The sequence below is a fragment of the Capra hircus genome, chromosome 7, assembly GCF_001704415.2.
Source record: "Capra hircus breed San Clemente chromosome 7, ASM170441v1, whole genome shotgun sequence".
Lineage (NCBI taxonomy): Eukaryota > Metazoa > Chordata > Mammalia > Artiodactyla > Bovidae > Capra > Capra hircus.
Window position 1 is genome coordinate 93,730,008 of NC_030814.1, and position 18,368 is coordinate 93,748,375.

General features: G+C 54.3%; 1 protein-coding gene across 1 annotated transcript; it reads left to right on the forward strand.

Moving 5' to 3' along the window:
* Positions 5,219-18,211, forward strand: TIMM44 (translocase of inner mitochondrial membrane 44). Its single transcript, XM_005682415.2, has 13 exons — positions 5,219-5,349; positions 7,137-7,238; positions 9,086-9,256; positions 10,473-10,553; positions 11,468-11,617; positions 12,611-12,750; positions 13,051-13,136; positions 13,851-13,943; positions 14,038-14,162; positions 14,966-15,016; positions 16,683-16,772; positions 17,320-17,430; positions 17,719-18,211. Exons 1-13 carry the CDS (start codon positions 5,305-5,307, stop codon positions 17,836-17,838), a joined length of 1,365 nt encoding a protein of 454 aa, XP_005682472.2. The 5' UTR covers positions 5,219-5,304; the 3' UTR covers positions 17,839-18,211.

Here is an 18,368-nt window from a genome sequence, read left to right on the forward strand (position 1 = left end):
CATGGGTTTTCTGGATGCTCCCCCCAGAGGGTGACTCCCCCGTGTCTTGGTCCCTGTTCCACTCCTGGCTTCGCCGTGGACTGTGCCCGGTCGACTGTCACACGCACTCACCCGACAGCACTGGGAAGGTTTCCAGACAGCCTGGGGTTAGTCTACCATCTGGGAGAACTGACTGTTCTAGTCAGCTGGGGCAGCTATAACAAAATACCACCCACTGGCTGGCTTAGACCACGGGGTGCTGGTCTGCTTTGTAGGAACACGTAGATCAGGCACAATCACCAATGACATACCAAGTCACAAGGCGAGGCAGGCGACCCTGTAACCGAGGTCTCCTCAGGGAGCTGGAATCACAATTCCTTCCCTTTTACCTTTTCTGCCTTTGTTAACCTTGTGCCCGGGCTCCAGAAGACCTGAACAGACTTTTCTCCAAAGAAGACAAACAGATGGCCAATAAGCACATGAAAAGATGCTCAATATCGCTATTAGAGAAATGCAAAACAAAACCGCAATGAGGTGCCGCCTCATACTGGTCAGAATGGCCATCATTAGAAAGTCTACAAATAATAAATGATGGAGAGGATGTGGAAAAAGTAGGTACAAACCTAAACGTTAGTAGGATTGTAAATCAGTGCAGTTACTATGGAAAACTATAGAGATTCCTTAAGAAAACTAAAAATAGAGTTTCCATATATCCAGCAACCCCCCTCCTGGGCATATATCCAGAAAAGACAAAAGCTCTAATTGGAAAAGACACTTGCATCCAATATGCAGAGCAGTACTATTTATAATAGCCAAGACATGGAAGCAAGCTAAGTGCCCATCAAGAGGTGAATGGACAAAGAAGATATGTATAATAAGTAATGGAATATTATTCAGTCATAAAAAGAGTGGGATAATGCCATTTGCAGCAACAAGGATGGACCTGGAGAATAGCTTACTAAGTGAAGTAAGTCAGAAAGAGAAAGACAAATACCATATGATACTACATATGTGGGATCTAAAAAACAGTACAAATGAACTTATTTACAAAACTGAAACGGACTCATAGACATAGAAAACAAACTTCACTTACCAAAGGGGATGCTACTGCTGCTGCTGCTAAGTCACTTCAGTCTTGTCTGACTCTGTGCGACCCCACAGACGGCAGCCCACCAGGCTCCTCCGTCCATGATATTTTCCAGGCAAGAGCACTGGGTGGGGGGATGAATTGGGAGTATTGACTTAACAGATACACACCACTATATAAAAATGGCTTCCCAGGTGGAGCTAGTGGTAAAGAATCTACCTGCCAATGCAAGAGTTGTAAGAGATGTGGGTTCAATCCCTGGGTTGGGAAGATCCCCTGGAGGAGGAAATGGCACCCTACTCCAGTATTCTTTTTTTTTTTTTCCCATACACATAATGCTACTCCAGTATTCTTGCCTGGAAAATTCCATGGACAGAGGAGCCTGGTGGGCTATAGTCCATGGGGTTACAAAGAGTCAGACACGACTGAGCATCTGAGCACATATATAAAATAAGTAAACAATGACCTACTGTATAGCCCAGGGAACTATATTCAATGTCTTGCAACAAACTATAATGGAAAGGAATTGCTAAAAATAATTATATATATGTATATAATCGAATCACTTAGCTGTGCACCCCAAACTAACACAAACTGTAAATCAACTGTCAGTTCTCAGATGCTCAGTCATGTCCGAGTCTGTGACCCCATGGATTGTAGCCCATCAGGCTCCTCTGTTCATGGGATTTTCTAGGCTAGAATACTGGAGTGGGCTGCCATGCCCTCCTCCAGGGGATCTTCCCAACCCAGGGACTGAACCAGGATCTCTTATGTCTCCTGCATTGTCAGGCAGGTTCTTTACCACTAGCGCCACCTGGGAAGCCCTCACATGTACATAGCACGTGCTAAAGCACTGTGGCAAAACAAGCGTAGGTAAAGGGTGTACGAGTGTTCATTATACTATTCTTGCAGCCTTTCTGTAGCTGTGAACATTTTCAAAATGAAAAGGTAGGGAAAACATAAACCGCCCTCACGCTACCCCATATGTACCTCCAGCTGTCATCATTTCACTTTCTAAGCACTGCAGAGATTCCTCAGAGGCATCTCTGTTCTCCTTCTCTATGTGCCTGTTAAACATTTACTAACTGACTCTCCAAACATGCCAGAAAGTTCTCGATCTGTAGCGTTTGTCAATTCCTATGGCATAAATACCCCCACCATGGCCAATTTCGGGCTACTAATGTGGTGCATTAGAGACAGAATTGGTGGGGACTTCCCTGGTGGTCCAGTGGCAAAGACTCGGTGCTCCCAATGCTGGAAGCCCAGGTTCGATCCCTGATCAGGGAACTAGATCCCACATGTCGCAATGAAGACCTGGCTCAGCCAAATTAAATAAATAAAAATAAATATGAAAAAGAATCCCTAACTCAGTGACCAAGATGAAGTGGACCTGTGACTTGTCTCCCATTTCCCTGTGTGGCACCCTGCAAATAAACCATTACTTTAGGGGAAAAAAAAGACAGAATTAATAAGAGGTATAGCACATCTAACATGGTATTTCCAGCCTACAGAAGAGACATATGTAAATAACTTCAGTAGCACAGACAGGGACATAATAAGAAGTGTTGAGTTTTGAGAATTTATTACCTTTATGTTAATATAATCCAGTTTATTGTAAGTTTACACAATCAGTTTTAAAATGACTGTGTTTAACAACTGGCTCCAAAATTCCTGAAAATTTGACAATTGGCTCATGCTAGGCAGTCCAAGCTGGTTCCAGCACACCTCTGTAAAAAATGAAAGCTCAGCCACTTGAAATCTGGTTTCCACAGCCACCATTCAACCAAAATCTTCTAGCTTCTCTACTCAGGGACCTCCATATTACAAAGTACAAGGGCCGATGGATACCGTTCTGACCTGGTCTGCCTGGCCTTAGTTCTCTGCTGCATTCAGCACCGCTTACTCCACCTGTCTTCTCCAAGCGACTCCAGGTCCTCTTCTGACCTGTTGACCAGTCCTGCCCAGTCTCTTTTAAGGGCTCTTTTTCCTCCATCTGACTATGGAGTTTTGATGTGCCCACCTGACATATTCTCTCTGGGTGCCCTTGTCTAATTCCATGATTTCAACTACAACTAAGAAACCCTTAGACCTTCTCAGCAGCAAACCTGTATATCCCAACCTGTTAACTAGTTTGCTCCTCTTCAAATAAAGGCATTTCCAACAAAGCCAGAGTGGAAGCCCTCAACACTTCTTCTCACCTCCAGGTGGCGCTCCTGAGGGACAGAGAACGCAGATCGGTCCAACCCTGAAGCCAGGGAGTGTATGCTGCCTCCCTTCCAAGTCCCATAGACCTTATCACAGTTTTAGTAATGACAAAGGTTTCAATAGGGCAACGTACATTAACTCTCCCCATGGTACCAGCGAGAACACCATGTGAAATCCTGGGCTGAATGAAACACAAACTGAAATCAAGACTGCCAGGAGAAATATCAACAGCCTTAGATATCTAGATGACACCTAATGGCAGAAAGCAAAGAGGAACTAAACAGCCTCTTGATGAAGGTGAAAGAAGAGAGTGAAAAAAAAATGGCTTAAAATTCAACATTCAAAAAACTAAGATCATGGCACCCAGTCCTATCAATTCATGGCAAATAGATGGGGAAAAAGTGGAAACAATGACAGATCTTTTCTAGGTCTCCAAAATCACTGAGGATGGTGACTGCAGCCATGAAATTAAAAGATGCTTGCTCCTTGGAAAAAAAGCTGTGACAGACCTGTGCTGTGCCTAGTCACTCAGTAGTGTCCAATTGTTTGAGACCCCATGGACTGTAGCCTGCCAGGCTCCTCTGTCCTTGGGGATTCTCCAGGCAAGAGTACTGGACTGCGTTGCCATGCCCTCTTCCAGGGTATCTTCCCAAGCCAGGGATCGAACCCAGGTCTCCAGCATTGCAGGTGGATTCTTTACCAACTGAGCTACCAAAGAAGCCTAGACAGCGTATTTAAAAGCAGAGACTTTTTCCCCACAAAGGTCCATATAGTCAAAGCTATGGTTTTTCCAGTAGTCATGTACAGATGTGAGAGTTGGACCACAAAGAAGGTTGTGCGCCAAAGAATTGATGCTTTTGAATTGTGTTGCGGAACTCTTGAGAGTCCCTTGGACAGCATGGAGATCAAACCAGTCAGTCCTAAAGGAAATCAACTCTGAATACTCATTGGAAGGACTGATGCTGAAGCTGAAGCTCTAATATTTTGGCCACTTGACGCTAACAGCTGACTCACTGGAAAAGACCCTCATGGTGGGAAAGGTTGAGTGCAAGAGAAGGGGGCCGACAGAGGATTAGATGGTTGGATGGCATCATCAACACAATGGGCAGGAGTCGGAGCAAACTCTGGGAAATAGTGAAGGACAGGGCAGCCTGGCGTGCTGCAGTCCACGGGGTCAGGAAGAGTCGGATACGACCGAGAGACTGAACAAAGCTACCAACCCACCACCTCTTCCCAGCTGCACGACCATGTCCAGGTACCGCCACTTGGTGGTGGATTCTCTAAATGGAAAAGAGCATCTGGGCGCTGACGTGAAAGAGGCATGACCTTCGGTTCCGGTCCAGGTGTATCAATTCACACTAAATGGATGGAGGGAAGAGTGGCTCACACTCAGCCAGGTCTCAGCTTCCCGTTCCTTTTCTGGACCAAAACCAACAGGTGCCTTCCGAAAGTGCTGTACACATGTGGGCTCATTCGCTCTTGCTCTTGAAGCAACTCACTTGCTCGTCTGTTAGTCAATGTCAGTCACTGTCAGTGAGTCAGAGTCAGTGGCAAAGGGCAGGCCCATCGGTCAGTCAGTCAGAACCCAATTGAATCGGTTCTTATGGTGGGTCGCTCTGTACCGGTTTTTCCGGCCACGCGAACCCTGGGTGTCTGTAGGAAAATCTTCGCTCGTGACAGACTCCACATCCTCAGGCTCCGCCTCTTCGCTTTCTTATCCAACCATAGGTCTCTGCCACACAGGAGTACACGCCCCCCAGGTCACATCCAGTCATAGGCCCCGCTCTTCCGAAACTCTGCCCTATCAGAGGCCTAGCTCTCCAGGACTCTCCCGCCCTCTGTGAGGCCACGCCTCCATTGTGGACTCCCTCCACGGCCCCTCCTTCCTTGGGAGCCCTGTCCAATGATACGCCCTTCCTTTCACAAACCCCGCCCCCAGGACTTGCTTTTCCCAGGCCCAGACCCTACCAAGCAGACGCGGCGGATGACGGTATCGAGTCGCGCCCCGAGAAGGTCACACGGGATCCTCCAGCATGGCGGCGGCGGCGCTGCGGGCAGGCTGGTGCCGCTGCCCGCGGGTGAGCAGATGTGCGGGGCCAGGAGGGCGGGACTAGGGAGCTCCGGACCGGCGACCTCCAGGATCTCGCTGTCCTGAGATCTTTGACCTCTTTGCGCCTTCCCTGGGCTCCGCAAGAGACTCAGAGTTTGGTCACTGGGTCAGCCGAGGCCGGGGCGGGGGCCCGGTAACGTGGGGCCTGGAGCTAGGCCTGAGGGCTGGGGAGCCGAGACTGTCCGGCCAGGGGCAGTAATGCATGGAGCCGGCAGGGAGAGGATCACCCCTCATTTCTGGCTGACCCCACGTGTACCGAGGAGTGAATGGTGACCGTGGCGCTCCGTGGAGAAGCAGTGGCGAGGAAAAGGCGGAAAACCGTGACAGTCACGGCTCGGCTTTATATGCTTTGTCCGCGACCGGGAGCACTTTCCGTCTCTCCTCCTAATCCTCTGAAAGTACGGGAGGTAGTTGTCGCCCTGGCTGAGAATCTGGGCTGACAGATGCCTTGAGGGTCAAGGCGTATAAAGTGCATTGGGACAATAGTACTCACGTTGCTACTGTTTGATGCTATCTCAACAGGTTAGGAAACTGGGAGCTCAGTCGTGCTAATCAAGCTGCCCGCAGTCTCAGAGCTAGCAGGGTGGTTGACCTGGCCCAAACCTCAGGTCAGGAAGGAATGTTATCTCACAGGAATCTGAGTGTTAGGAGAAACAAGGTATTTCTGACTCAGGGCAGAGCTTTTCTTCTGGACTGATTGTCTTTTGAGTCAGAGTTTGAAGGCTGCGTGTATAGGTGTTTGATTTGGGCACAAGACAAAAGAGGAGCCACCATCAGGTTCCGTCCTCCTGTGGGGTTTTCCTTCCCAATTAGAGAGCGATCCGCTTCAACTTCAGACTGCTGCTGACATCGGTGGCTCCAGGACCAATAGCTGTAGGCATTTAGAAGAATAAAACAACAAAGCAATTAAAAGTTTCGATAAGTCACAGGAGTTACTCTTGAGTAGCGATAGGAGATCATAGCATCTGTGTAAGTCTGTATGTTGCTTAGAGTTCCTGGAGACAGGAAGCATGCAACAGGATGAGGAGAGGCCCAGGGACTGTAGAAATGGAAATGTGATTTTGTCAGGTCACTGACATCCGTGTTACTGGCGCCATGCTGGGTGCTAGGATGCAGCACTGAATAGGACCTACATGGAGCTTCCCTCCTGGAGCTTAAGTTCATCATTTGGTCAGAGAAGAAATGCCTTTCACATGAGGTTAGCAGCATCTCTCTGCCCAGGTGACTCCCCTGAGTTGCTCTGATCACATCCCAACCGTGGATCAGAATATGGTAGGTTTATCGCCGGGTTGTGCCTGGGACAGTAAGTTATCAGTGTGTACCTCTGAAAGCCCAGGCCTCTGGTCCTCCAAGGCTGGCAGAAGTAGAGAAGGCTGGTGAGAGAAGACTGGTTGCCACCAGCATCAAGGCTCCGCATGCCCATTTTCAGACTAAGGCCTTAAATCAGACTGGCACATTTAGCCTTTAGCGTTCTTCCACCATAGGTTGGCATTTCCTAGGACCCATCTGGTTTCCCCTAGGTTCAGAGTCGGGAGGGTACATGTAGGCCCTGCAGGTACAGTTACAAGATTTTCTACCAGATTCCACTGGCTTCTCAGAATTTGAGAAGATGGTCGAGCATCAGGCATGCAGGTGGCATGGGATAAAAATCGTCAGATGAGCCTTAGCAATCTCTGCTCTTTTAGGTGGCCTATTTCATTCCTTCCTCATCACCCTCTGGTCTAAATGGATCTTTATCTCTTCTCCCTCGATTAGAGATGTGTTGGCAGCGGAGTCCATCTCCTGTCCAGCCACAATCTAGTGCCACTGCCCCATGGTACCTACCAGCTGCCCCGGCCTAGTGGAGAGCTGACCCTGGTGAGTGACTCAAGACGTGAACGAGCTGGCTGGAAGGGGCGGTGTGAGGGTCAGGCACAGGTGACAGAAGAGCCCTGCAGGATGCCGCCCACACTGCCGGGGCATCTGATGGGCAGGCCTTCTGGAGCCAGAGAGCCCAGTGGGCCTGGTGCTCTTGGTATCTGGAAGTGCTCGGCACACTTGGGGGCGGGGCTCCTGCCTCCCAGAGTGGAGTGGGATCCCTGTAGCAGAGCTGAAATGCACTGCCTACTGGGTCACACGTCTGGGTCCTTCAAGCAAAGCTGGGCCTTGCTTCTGGGAGGCGGCCCCATGGGCATTTGCGTTCACAGAGTCACACATCTCCTGGAGCTGGGTTTCCCCAGGCTAGACCGTCCCTACCTTTATTTTTTTAAAAATTGTATTTATTCATAAAACTTACATTTATATTTTTGTACAAGATTTATGTAATTTTATGTTTATATATTTATATAATGTTAGTTTTTATATTTTTATAAAATTTATATTTAAAATTTGCATACTTTTATTTATAGCTATCCTGGGTCTTGGTTGCTTTGCTTGGGGCTTGCTCTAGTTGCAGCGAGTGGGGGCTACTCTCCAGTTGCCATGCGCGGGCTTCTCGTTGTATCAGCTTTTCTCGTTGCAGAGCATAGGCTCTAGGGCTCGGAGGCTTCAGTAATTGTGGCGCCAGGGCTTAGTTGCCCCACAGCAAGTGGGATCTTCCCAGATCAGGGATCAACTCCATGTCCCCTGCGTTGGCTTGTGGATTCTAAACCACTGGACCACTAGGGAAGCCCCGATATCTCTTACTCTTGGCGTTGTTGTCAGAAACAGCATTTTCTAGAGCTTTTGCCCTCCCCGTCACTCCTCCTCAACCATGCATCTGCTGGTGTTTCACCACCATGGGGAGGAAAGCCCCAAACCTCACACTGACTCCACTTCCACATCCTTGAGCAGCCCACACCCTCCCTTCCCTTTTGAGTCTCAGCACAACCCTCTAGTTACCTGTGCCAGCCTGTCTCCCCAGCCGTGTCCTGGGGCTGTTGTAGGTGTGGGACGTGTCTTTCCCATTAGTTGTCCACTTCTCTGATCTGCCCTGCCCCCCACCACTGCCATCCAGTCCCCAGCCCTGGGGTGAGTGGTGGGGCTGCTGTGAGCTGATGCAGTCCCTGACACTCTTGAAACCTGGATTTCCCTGGAGAAGGGCTGGCCAGGACCCATCTGGACCAGACAGCTACGTGCCAGCACCAGACCTGGCCACCCCACCTCTGCGGCAGCACCCAGACTTTCCGCTTCTTTTGCTGGGGCTCGATAGCAGACAGGGAGGCTGTTGCCCCTGAAACTAGTTGGGTGAGTCCCTAGGCCTAGTGGTGGACCCCGTGCACCCTCAGAAGTGGGAGCAGCCAAGCACCCGAGGCCATGTCCCCGTGACCTGAGTCACTCGCTCACAGTAATTTTTGAAGCTTTCTCTTTCCTGAACCTGCGAAGGAGGAGAAGCCAGGATCTAAACCCAGCTGTGTCTGACCCTAAAGCCCGTGTCTTGGGCAGGGCAGTGCATGGAGCGGGGCCTCATGTGGGATCTTCCTGGACCAGGGATCAAACCCATGTCCCCTGCATTGGCAGGCGGATTCTTATCTTCTGTGCCACCAGGGAAGTCCCTGGCCTCATTTCTTTTTATTGCTGAATAATAGCTTGTTGCCTGGGTGCCCCAGAGTTTATCACCTAATAGTTTTTTAGTGTGCCTCTTCTACTCTTCTGCAAAGAGAGAGCTCTTCATTGTTAAACCTGTATCAACAGAAAATAGAAAATTAAAAAAAAAAATCCTTTGTCTCTTTCTACATTCTTTCTAGTCCAAATCCTATTCCTCTGGAAGCAGAAAAGGCTTTCTCTCCGGTTTGCTCGATAACATCAAACAGGAATTAGCCAAAAACAAAGAAATGAAAGAAAGTATAAAAAAGTTCCGAGACGAGGCCAAGAAGCTGGAAGAGTCAGATGCGCTCCAGGAAGCCAGGAGGAAATACGTGAGTCCCCTTCGTGATTCGTCTCTGAACAGACTTATTGGCCAACCCAGTATGTTAATCACTGATTAACCTCTCTCACCTCTTACTTGCTCCCTGGAGCCAGGAATCCCCGTAGCGCAGTGCCTCGGCTGTCAGGGTCCCTGACGATGGGGAGTAAGGGGGCGGGGGGGGAGCCACTCAGCCTATCAGGTCTGTGGTGAGCCTGTGGCATCCTCTACACACAGACCAGCACACGGGGGGCTTTCTGGACCTCCTGCATCAGAATCTGCATTGTGGGGGAGGCTCAAGAGAGGGGGACATGTGTATACTTATGGCTGACTTGCACTGCTCTACAGGAGAAACCAATACAACATTGTAAAGCAGTTATCTCCAATTAAAAATAAAAATAAAAGAAAAGAATCTGCATCTCCATAGGTCTCTCAGGCACTAGGTTTGAGATGCATACTCTGGAGGGCCTCTGAGTGAAATGGGTAGAAAGTGGGTTCCAGGGCTAGTGTAATTGTTACATGGTCGCTTGGCCAAAAACTTGGATTTTTCCATTAGAGCGTACGGAAACACCCAAACAACTTTCAGCTGCCTGAGAACGGGCCTGTGGCCCTTTGTCTGTCGGCCCGCGAGGGCTCTGCGAGGTGGATGCAGAGCGCCGCCATCTCCCCTGTGGGCGGTTGAGCCTGGGGTGTGGGCGCTTGTCCCAGATGCCCCAGGTCCCTTGGTGTTTTGCTGTGTTGATCCCCGATCCCAGGCTGCTGGCACAGTGAGGCCTATTCCCTCCGAGTCTCTGCTAAACTCTCTGTGGGGGATTCCACCCTATGGGAGAGTGCCCTTCCTTGTCCTTAAGGAAGAGGAGTGGGCTGAGGGGCCACCTGGGGGCAGAGGAGGCTGAGGTTGGGGCAGGGTGCCTGGGTGGGGGCAGAGTGGGAACAGCACTCCCCACTACCACCCTCAACATATCGCTGATGAGAAGATAGGCAAGTTCACCCACTGCCACCCAGAGAGAGATTCGGGGCATAGGGCTTTGTGCTCAGGCGGGTCCCTGTGCAGGCTTCATGCCAGGCTGCGGGGCAGCCAGGGACCCTGCCGGAAGGGAGGGACCCGTTGGGCAGGCTGAGGGGGAGGGGCAAGAGAAGCAGAGGTGTCTGGGGAGGAGGTGACTGCTGAGAAAATGCTGCTTTGGACTGTGTATCACAACACGAAGACACAATGTCCTTCCCCCTAGAGAACCATTGAATCGGAAACGCTGCGGACAAGCGAGGTGATCAGGAAGAAGCTGGGGGAGATCACAGGCACCGTCAAGGAGGTAATGGCCTCAGGGCTCCCAGGGCCTCTTAGCCGAGGCTTCAGGGCCGGTTTGTTCTTACCTCTGGCAGAGGAGTTGGGGGGCGGAGGCAGTGCTGGGAGCCTCAGGAGGAACTGGCAGCCAGCACTGTGTAGGCTGGGGTGTGAGCAGCCTGTCCACTCCAGAGGCTTTCCAGAGATAGAGTCCAGGATGCCCTCAGGAAGGAGGGCGAGGGCAGACCAGCCCACCGGCCTGCTTAAGTTAGAAGCCTCTGTGCTGCAATCAGGAGGGTCAAATGAGGATGTTTTTCTTCCCTCCTTAGGATAGGAGGGGAGCACTTTGCCTCCAAGGGTGGCGGTGGGAGTGACTTTCCTGGAGGGCTTTCTTTGTTGCTTCTGTTTGGTTTTTCTGCTCTCCTGGGCTGGAGAGAGGGACCTGCCTGCTAAGTCGCTTCAGTCTTGTGACCGATGGACTGTAGCCCTCTGTCCAGGCTCCCTGTTCATGGGATTCTCCAGGCAAGAATACTGGAGTGGGTGGCCATGCCTTTTTCCAGGGGGTCTTCCCAACCTAGGGGTCGAACCCAAGTCTCCTGCATCTCCAGGAGAGAGGGGGAGGGCTTTGAGGCCAGCCCAGCTCCATGCATGCCTCCTCACCTTCTTCTTGCCTCCCTGCCACCCGTGGCTGCCACTCCTGTGTATCCTGGGAGGCCTGGGGCTCCTGTCTGCTCAGTGCCTGCAGCCACAGGCCCAGTGCCCCAGAAGTCGTAGGAACCCTTCTCGAGCACACGCATACCCCAGTCACAGCTCCACCAGCCAGACATGCTCAGGCTGTCTACTCCCACCCCTCTTCGGCCTGGTTGGCCCTTAACCCTGAGGGAGCTCCTGCAGCCCCCGGCTTGTTCCATGTTGACACCTCCCCTTTCTCTGTCTCAGTAGAGTCTTGACGAAGTCAGTAAAAGTGACCTTGGCCGGAAAATCAAGGAAGGTGTGGAAGAAGCAGCCAAGACCGCCAAGCAGTCTGCCGAGTCAGTGTCCAAAGGCGGGGAGAGGCTTGGCCGGACTGCTGCCTTCAAAGCCCTCTCCCAGGTGAGCTGGGCTGCGCTTGTGCCTGTGGGCACTCCAGGCTCTGTCCTATTCCCACCCCCCGGGAGCTGAGTTCCCATCTCTGGGCTCAGCCCCTCCCAGCTGGGTGGTCTTGGGCAAATCGTGGCCCCTAGGGAGCTACAGATTAACAGACCGAGAGCTCCAGTCTGCAGTCAGTGGCTGACACCCTTAGGTCTGGCCCAGAACCCCGAGACTGTCGCTTCCGGTCACTTGAGGTCCTGAATTCCTTCTGTGAAGACCTGACCGCACACTGGGCCCTCTGCTGGCCACAGGGCCATAGGAGAGAAGGTCCGAGTTGCTGCTCTCGAAGGATCACAAGGCAGGCATGGGGACAGGGGAGGGGCAGGCAGTTCTGAGTAACATGACAGGAGCGTCCGGGGGCGGCTCCAGGCCAGGGGAGCAGGCATTGCCAGCTGGGGGCACCGGGGCCAACTGGCTGTGACCGGAGACACTGCAGGGGCCTGAGGGCCATACGGAAGAGTTCAGGTTTTATCCTGAAAGCACAGCCACCAGCAAGGACTCGGGCAGCGGCCCAGAGGTGGCTGGAGAGTGTCTGGGGTGGTGGGGCTGGGAGGGAAATGGGTTCCGGAGGTTTGGGAAGTTGGGATCCACAGACTGGGTCAGTCTGAATGGGGGTCATGGGGCAGGGGCCGCTCAGGATGCCCCTCCAGTTGCTGGTTTCTCCCCACCTGAAGGGAGGTTTCCAGGGAGATGGGGGAATCGACCTCAGAATGTGAGGGTCGTCTGGGGGCTGCTCGTAGAGAAGGGGTTGATGGGGGTGGAGGGGGAGTCAGGGACAGAAGTCAGATAGCCAGGGTCTCCTCTCGGCAGCGAGCATCTGCCTCCCCCTGAGGCTCTGACGAACCCTTGGCCTGCACCTGCAAGGCAGCTGACCTTGAGACCTGGAGCCAGGGTAGGTGTACAGCTTCTGGTCGGGGGTCGCCCAGCTCCCACATGCCCGGCTGTGCTCTGCAGGGCGTGGAGTCTGTCAAGAAGGAGATCGACGAGAGCGTCCTGGGACAGACCGGGCCCTATCGGCGACCTGAGCGGCTCCGGAAAAGGAAGGAGTTCGCTGGAGAGAAATTCAAGGAAGAGAAAGTATTTGAGGCCAATGAGTAGGTACCAGACCGGTCAGGGGCCTTCCCGCCCCATATCCACCTCCCTTTTTAGCCACCTGCAGTGTTGTCTGTCTCTGAGGACCACACAGGGTTCCGACCCAAGTCTGCTTGTAGGGTTTCTTTCTGCCCAAGGTTCCCTGGCTCCCTGAGAGAATGGAGGTGGGGAGGGATGGGCAGGGGAAATGAGAAGGCAGGAGGCCAGGAGGTGAGGCCAGGGTCATCACACTGTCTGGCTGCTGCCTCTCCCCGTGGGAGCAGCCCCCGCGCTGCGCTCACTGGTTCCCTGGTCTTCCCCAGAGAGGCGCTGGGAGTTGTGCTGCACAAGGATTCCAAGTGGTACCAGCAGTGGAAGGACTTCAGGGACAACAATGTGGTATTCAATCGTGAGTGTCCCTGTCTCAGAGCCGCCCAACGGCAGGGCGGTGAGAGACACTCAGAGTGCTCCCCGGGGGCGGGCACCAGACAGCGGAGGAGGCTGGGGTCTGAGAGAGCCAGGCACTGCGGCAGAATCACCCAGCGTGTGCACAGCGGAGTGCAGGCCTCAGGAGGCCCAAGGGGAAGCACCCAGTACATCTCGGGCGGCAGGGGCTCTGCCGTCGGGGCTGGGTCACCATCTTGACTAGAGCCAGCGTGGCTGTGGGGCAGGCAGGTGTGAGTGCCCCCCGCCCCCCGACCCTGTCCCCACCCCGATGGTGCAGCTGTGGATTTGGCCCCTACACACCCCACCTCACAAGCCAGGAACCAGCTCAAGGCCCAGCGTGCTCTGCCCACTCTGGGGCACCTGGCTTCCCTCGCGCTGACAGGGAGCCCTGTCCTTCATCCCATGGTGATTCCCAGAAGCCTGTGTTTTCTTTGCGGTGAAAGCAGCTGCCAGTGGAGATGGCCCCCCACAGTTCACACAGCCCCCCAAGCTCATGGTGGCAGGGTCTCCACACCCCCACCCTGAGGTTGACCCACAGGCCCTGGTCTCTTTAGGAAGAAGCAGCCTCGGAGAGGGCCCCTCAGTTACCATGTCTGCTCGGGGTGGCTGTGATGGAGGGGGTGTGTCTTTCTGGAAGGGACCCCTGAGCCCTGACCCTACCCACCACCTGCCACAGGGTTCTTCGAGATGAAGATGAAGTATGACGAGAGCGACAACGCCTTCATCCGGGCATCCCGTGTGCTGACAGACAAGGTCACGGACTTGCTGGGTGAGTGGGCCACCCCAAGACCATCCCCTCACCCTGAGCCGGCAAGGGGGCAGAGTCCCAGGCCCTCACTGCCCTGCCGGCTCGGCCATCCCAGGGGGCCTGTTCTCGAAGACAGAGATGTCAGAGGTGCTCACAGAGATCCTGCGTGTGGACCCAGCCTTTGACAAGGACCGCTTCCTGCAGCAGTGCGAGAACGACATCATCCCCAACGTCCTGGAGGTGGGTGTGCGCCATGTCCCTGCCCCTCCATGGCCACCAGCCCTGGCTGGAGCCTGGGAGTCCTGCAGCCCAGCCCATACAGAGCCCTGTGGCGTGGCCTAGTGGGACTGCAGGGAGCGCCCCCAACCCCACCCCCCAGTCCTCTGTGAACATCCGATCCCTCCTCTTGGGGCCCTTCTCCCTCCTCTGCGTTCCCAGTTTCCTCAGGACACTTGGGGCAGGGCTGGGAGGAGATGGAAAGGTAGCAACTCCCCAAAGCAGCAGCCCGAGCCAAGGCGGGAACCTCTGGGGTAAGGTCATCTCAGCCCCCACCCCCACCGTGCCCTGTGGTTCCCCCCAGCGCCTCCCACCCCCTAGGACCCTCACCACATCCAGTTCCTGTGGCAGCTTCTCTCCTCGCACCCTGGGAGCCCTCCTCCATACTCCTCCTCTGCCCCCTCTCTGCCCCTTTCCTCCTAGGCCAGGCCATCCAGAGCTTTGTCCCCAGGGCAGGCAGGCTGTCCCTGCCTGGCCAGTTCAGCTCAGTTTCCTAGCTGGGACCCAGACCTCTGACCACTGCCACCTTCCTCTTCCTTCCCGCAGACTCTGGAGACCCACCCTGGGTTGCCCCACTGTTAGCTGCGGGAGCTCCCCTCCCACTGCCCCAGCCTGGCCAGGTCTCCCCTCCCCAGACTTGGACCTCAGGGTGGGCCTGGGAGGCTGCGAGAAAAGGGTCCCCCTGGAGAACATTCTCCAGCAGTATCTGCCTGCCTCCAAACCCCACTTTCATTCCCATACTTGATTTTTTGTCTTTACCGTTTTAGGCCATGATTTCTGGGGAACTCGACATTCTCAAAGACTGGTGCTATGAAGCTGTGAGTGCTTGCTGGCTTCTTTTTTTTTTTTTGGTCCTGTTTAGGCCTAAGAAGAAATAACAGTTTGGAGGAGATCTGCTTGGGTGGCTCCATCCAGGAAGAGATCGATGGGGATGGGGGTGTCGGGGGTGGGAGTGGCTGCAGGCTGGGGATCCAGGGGTCAGGGAAGTGGGTGGAAAGGGACACTGGAGAACCCTGGGGTGCATCAGATGTTCACTCTGTGCGTGGGGGTCACAGGTGCTGGCCAGCAAGTGGGGTGTGAGGCCCCACGGCCCCTCTTCCCGAGGCCAGGGTTACATCACTGGGCTCATCCCTTGGGGATCAAGAGGGTGCTTCGGGGACACCAAAGCAGAGCTCCCACACAGGCGGCATTGGATGGATTCATTAGCTGTTGTTCTCATCATGAGATCCTCAAACATAGATCCAAGCAGACATTGATATATTTTTGCGTGGGTAAGAGCTGCGTGTCTTAAGGAGGCCTAGCTGTTCCTGGAGTTGGAGCTCCAGGTCCCAGGCCATGGGCAGGGCTGGGCTGCGTGGTGGCAAGTCAGGCGGCCTCGGGAGCACCCCATCTGCCCCGTCCCTTCCTGGCAGCCTGCTTGTCCCCGTGGGGCCACCTTGCCCCATCCTTCTGGCTCCCTGACCTGTGTCTTCTGGGAGTTTGTTTTTCTTCACCCCCAGCTTCTTGATACTAAATAATCCAGAATCTCTTTTGGTTGATTCTCTGCTGTACCCAGCTCACAAACAAGTTGGGAAAAGCAGAGGAGAAGATGTCAGGTTTTCTTTTTAAATACTCCCCTGCACGGTGACTAATCCAGCAGGCGTTTATGAGTGGGTTGGTTTTTTTTTTTTTTTTTTTTACTTTGGGACTGTTGAAATGTGACTGGTTATCTCTACCCGCGAGCTGCTGCAGGTGCCCCTAGAAACACAGCTGAGGTTGAAGCCACTCACCCCAGGGCGTTCTGAGAATGTCATCTTTAAGAAAGCATATCAGAACTCAAGATTGGCACCTTTTTTTTCTTTCATTTGGTGGGTCCATTAGTGGCATAAAAAGTGAGTGCTGTTGGAATGTCTTCCATTGAGATGCGAGATTGCCATATTCCAGGCTTGGGAGTAGGCACGAGAGGGCTATGGTGTCTTTGCCCCATAGGAGGAACAGGCTGCCTGCGGCCGAGAGCCACCCACAGGCTCTGGTCAGGGAGAAGCGGGCAGACCCAGTCAGCTCACCCCAGTGCAGCCGTGGGGCAGGATGAATCCTAGAAAAAAGCATTTGGTTCCAGGCCAGGATCCACAGGAGAATGTTCTGCATCAGCCAGAGAGGCCTCAACTTACCTCTCTGGGAGCATGTTCCTGTTTGCGTTCCAGGCGCGTTCCCGACCTCACTGATGAATACCGCTTTCAGTAGTGGTGATACAGTGCTCTTGGTAATGAGAGGGAAGTGTGTGACTCGTGCCAGCAAGAGGGTGGCACCAGCCTGCGTGCTCCTGGCATCTGTCACTCCTGGCGTGAGAGCCCTTTCTGGGATATACATGAGCTGAAAGCCTGAAACCCTGCCTGGGAGCCTACTACCGGCCTGGGGTGTGTGGTGCCCCTGGCTCCTAGGTGCCTTGGCATGGCTTGCTTGAGGGTGGCCGGTCCCATGGGCATGTTCGGCTTTTTGTTGCAGACCTACAGCCAGCTGGCCCACCCGATCCAGCAGGCCAAGGCTCTGGGCCTCCAGTTCCACTCCCGTATCCTGGACATTGACAACATCGATGTGAGTGCCTCTTCCAGGGTGGGGGGGAGGGGCAAGGGTGCTTCTCTGAATTGTGCCCAGCTGGGAAGGGTGAGTTCGTTGTCCCTGGAGGAGTAGGGTCGCTTTCACTGAAGGGTTTCCATAGTCCTGGGGTTGGGAATTCTCCAGCAAGTGGTGGCCCAGGGGTGCTGCTGCCCAGATCCAGGGGCTCCTGAGGCCAGGGCTCTCCTGCACCTTCACTGAGAAAGGTGGGGGCTCTTTTGGGACCACTCAGGCCCCCACTGGTCTCTCTGCCATGACTGTGTGGGGAGCCCATAGCCGTATGGAAGACGGGTGGCTCTGAGAGGGCTCTGTGTGTCCACAAAGCCTCAGTGCAGGAATCGTGTCTGGGTCCTCAGCGATTCAGATTCTGCTCACAGTTGGGAAGTGCCCACTGAAAACAGACCAGTGGGCGGCGGTAGGGAGGCCTGGGGTGCTGAAGCTTGGGTCTGCCCCTGGACGGGGGCTGCAAGGAAGGCACCAGGGACCACTCTCTGAGGCCCATCCACCCTGTCCCCACCCCCTGCAGCTGGCCATGGGCAAGATGATGGAGCAGGGGCCAGTGCTGATCATCACCTTCCAGGCCCAGATGGTGATGGTGATCAAGAACCCCAAAGGCGAGGTGGTCGAGGGCGACCCGGTGAGTGGGCAGGAAGGGAGGGGCAGGGCATGCAGAGTTCCTGCAGTGCAGGGCACCAGGATAGCACGTTGCACTGGGCCTGGTGGAGGTCAGAGGGCCGCTGATCTGTCTGGTTTGACCAAGTCCTGAGTCCAAGCCTCTGCTCTGGATTCCAGACCCAGGCTAACACCCCAGACCCACTCTCTGCTCCCTCTCAGCCCTGATCTGGCTGCAGTACCCACACCCTCCTTCTGGTGTGGGTACCGGATGCTCCCTGCCTCCAGCCCTCATCCTTTCTGGGTTCCGCAGGACAAGGTACTGCGAATGCTGTATGTGTGGGCTCTCTGCCGAGACCAGGAAGAGCTGAACCCCTTTGCGGCCTGGCGGCTCCTGGACATCTCGGCCTCCAGCACAGAGCAGGTCCTCTGAGCATGGCGGCCATGCCCGGGCCCTCAGGGCTGACCCTCACTGTGGACATGCAGGGAACTGGCGTCCACCTGCAGTAGCCAGACCTCTGGGGACAGGACTGTCAGCTCTGCCCCTGCTCTGCCAGGCCAGCTGCAACACCCGGCTGGATGGGGCGGGGAGGGTAGGGGGCTGCATCGGCCCCCTGGTGGGCTGCTGGCCTGTGGGCCTCAGACCAGGCACTCCCTCCCAGGACTGAGCAGTGGGGCCTGGGCCCACTGGCCACATCAGCCAGGCCATTTTAGCTCCTTTTTTTTTTTTTTTAAACCGTGACCTTGTTATCCTGTATATAAGTGGAGATTTGGAAATAATAAATCACCAAAGTGCAAGAGAACAACTTGGGTTGTCTAGGGTGTCTGTCACTGGAGTGGGGGAGCTGGGACTGAGGAGGAGGTGGGGGGTGGGCCAGCCCAGTGGTGATGAGGAGGCCGTCGTGGTCACTAAAGAAGCTGCAACAGAAGAGGGGGCAGCTTTACCTGGGCAAGACCCTGCCC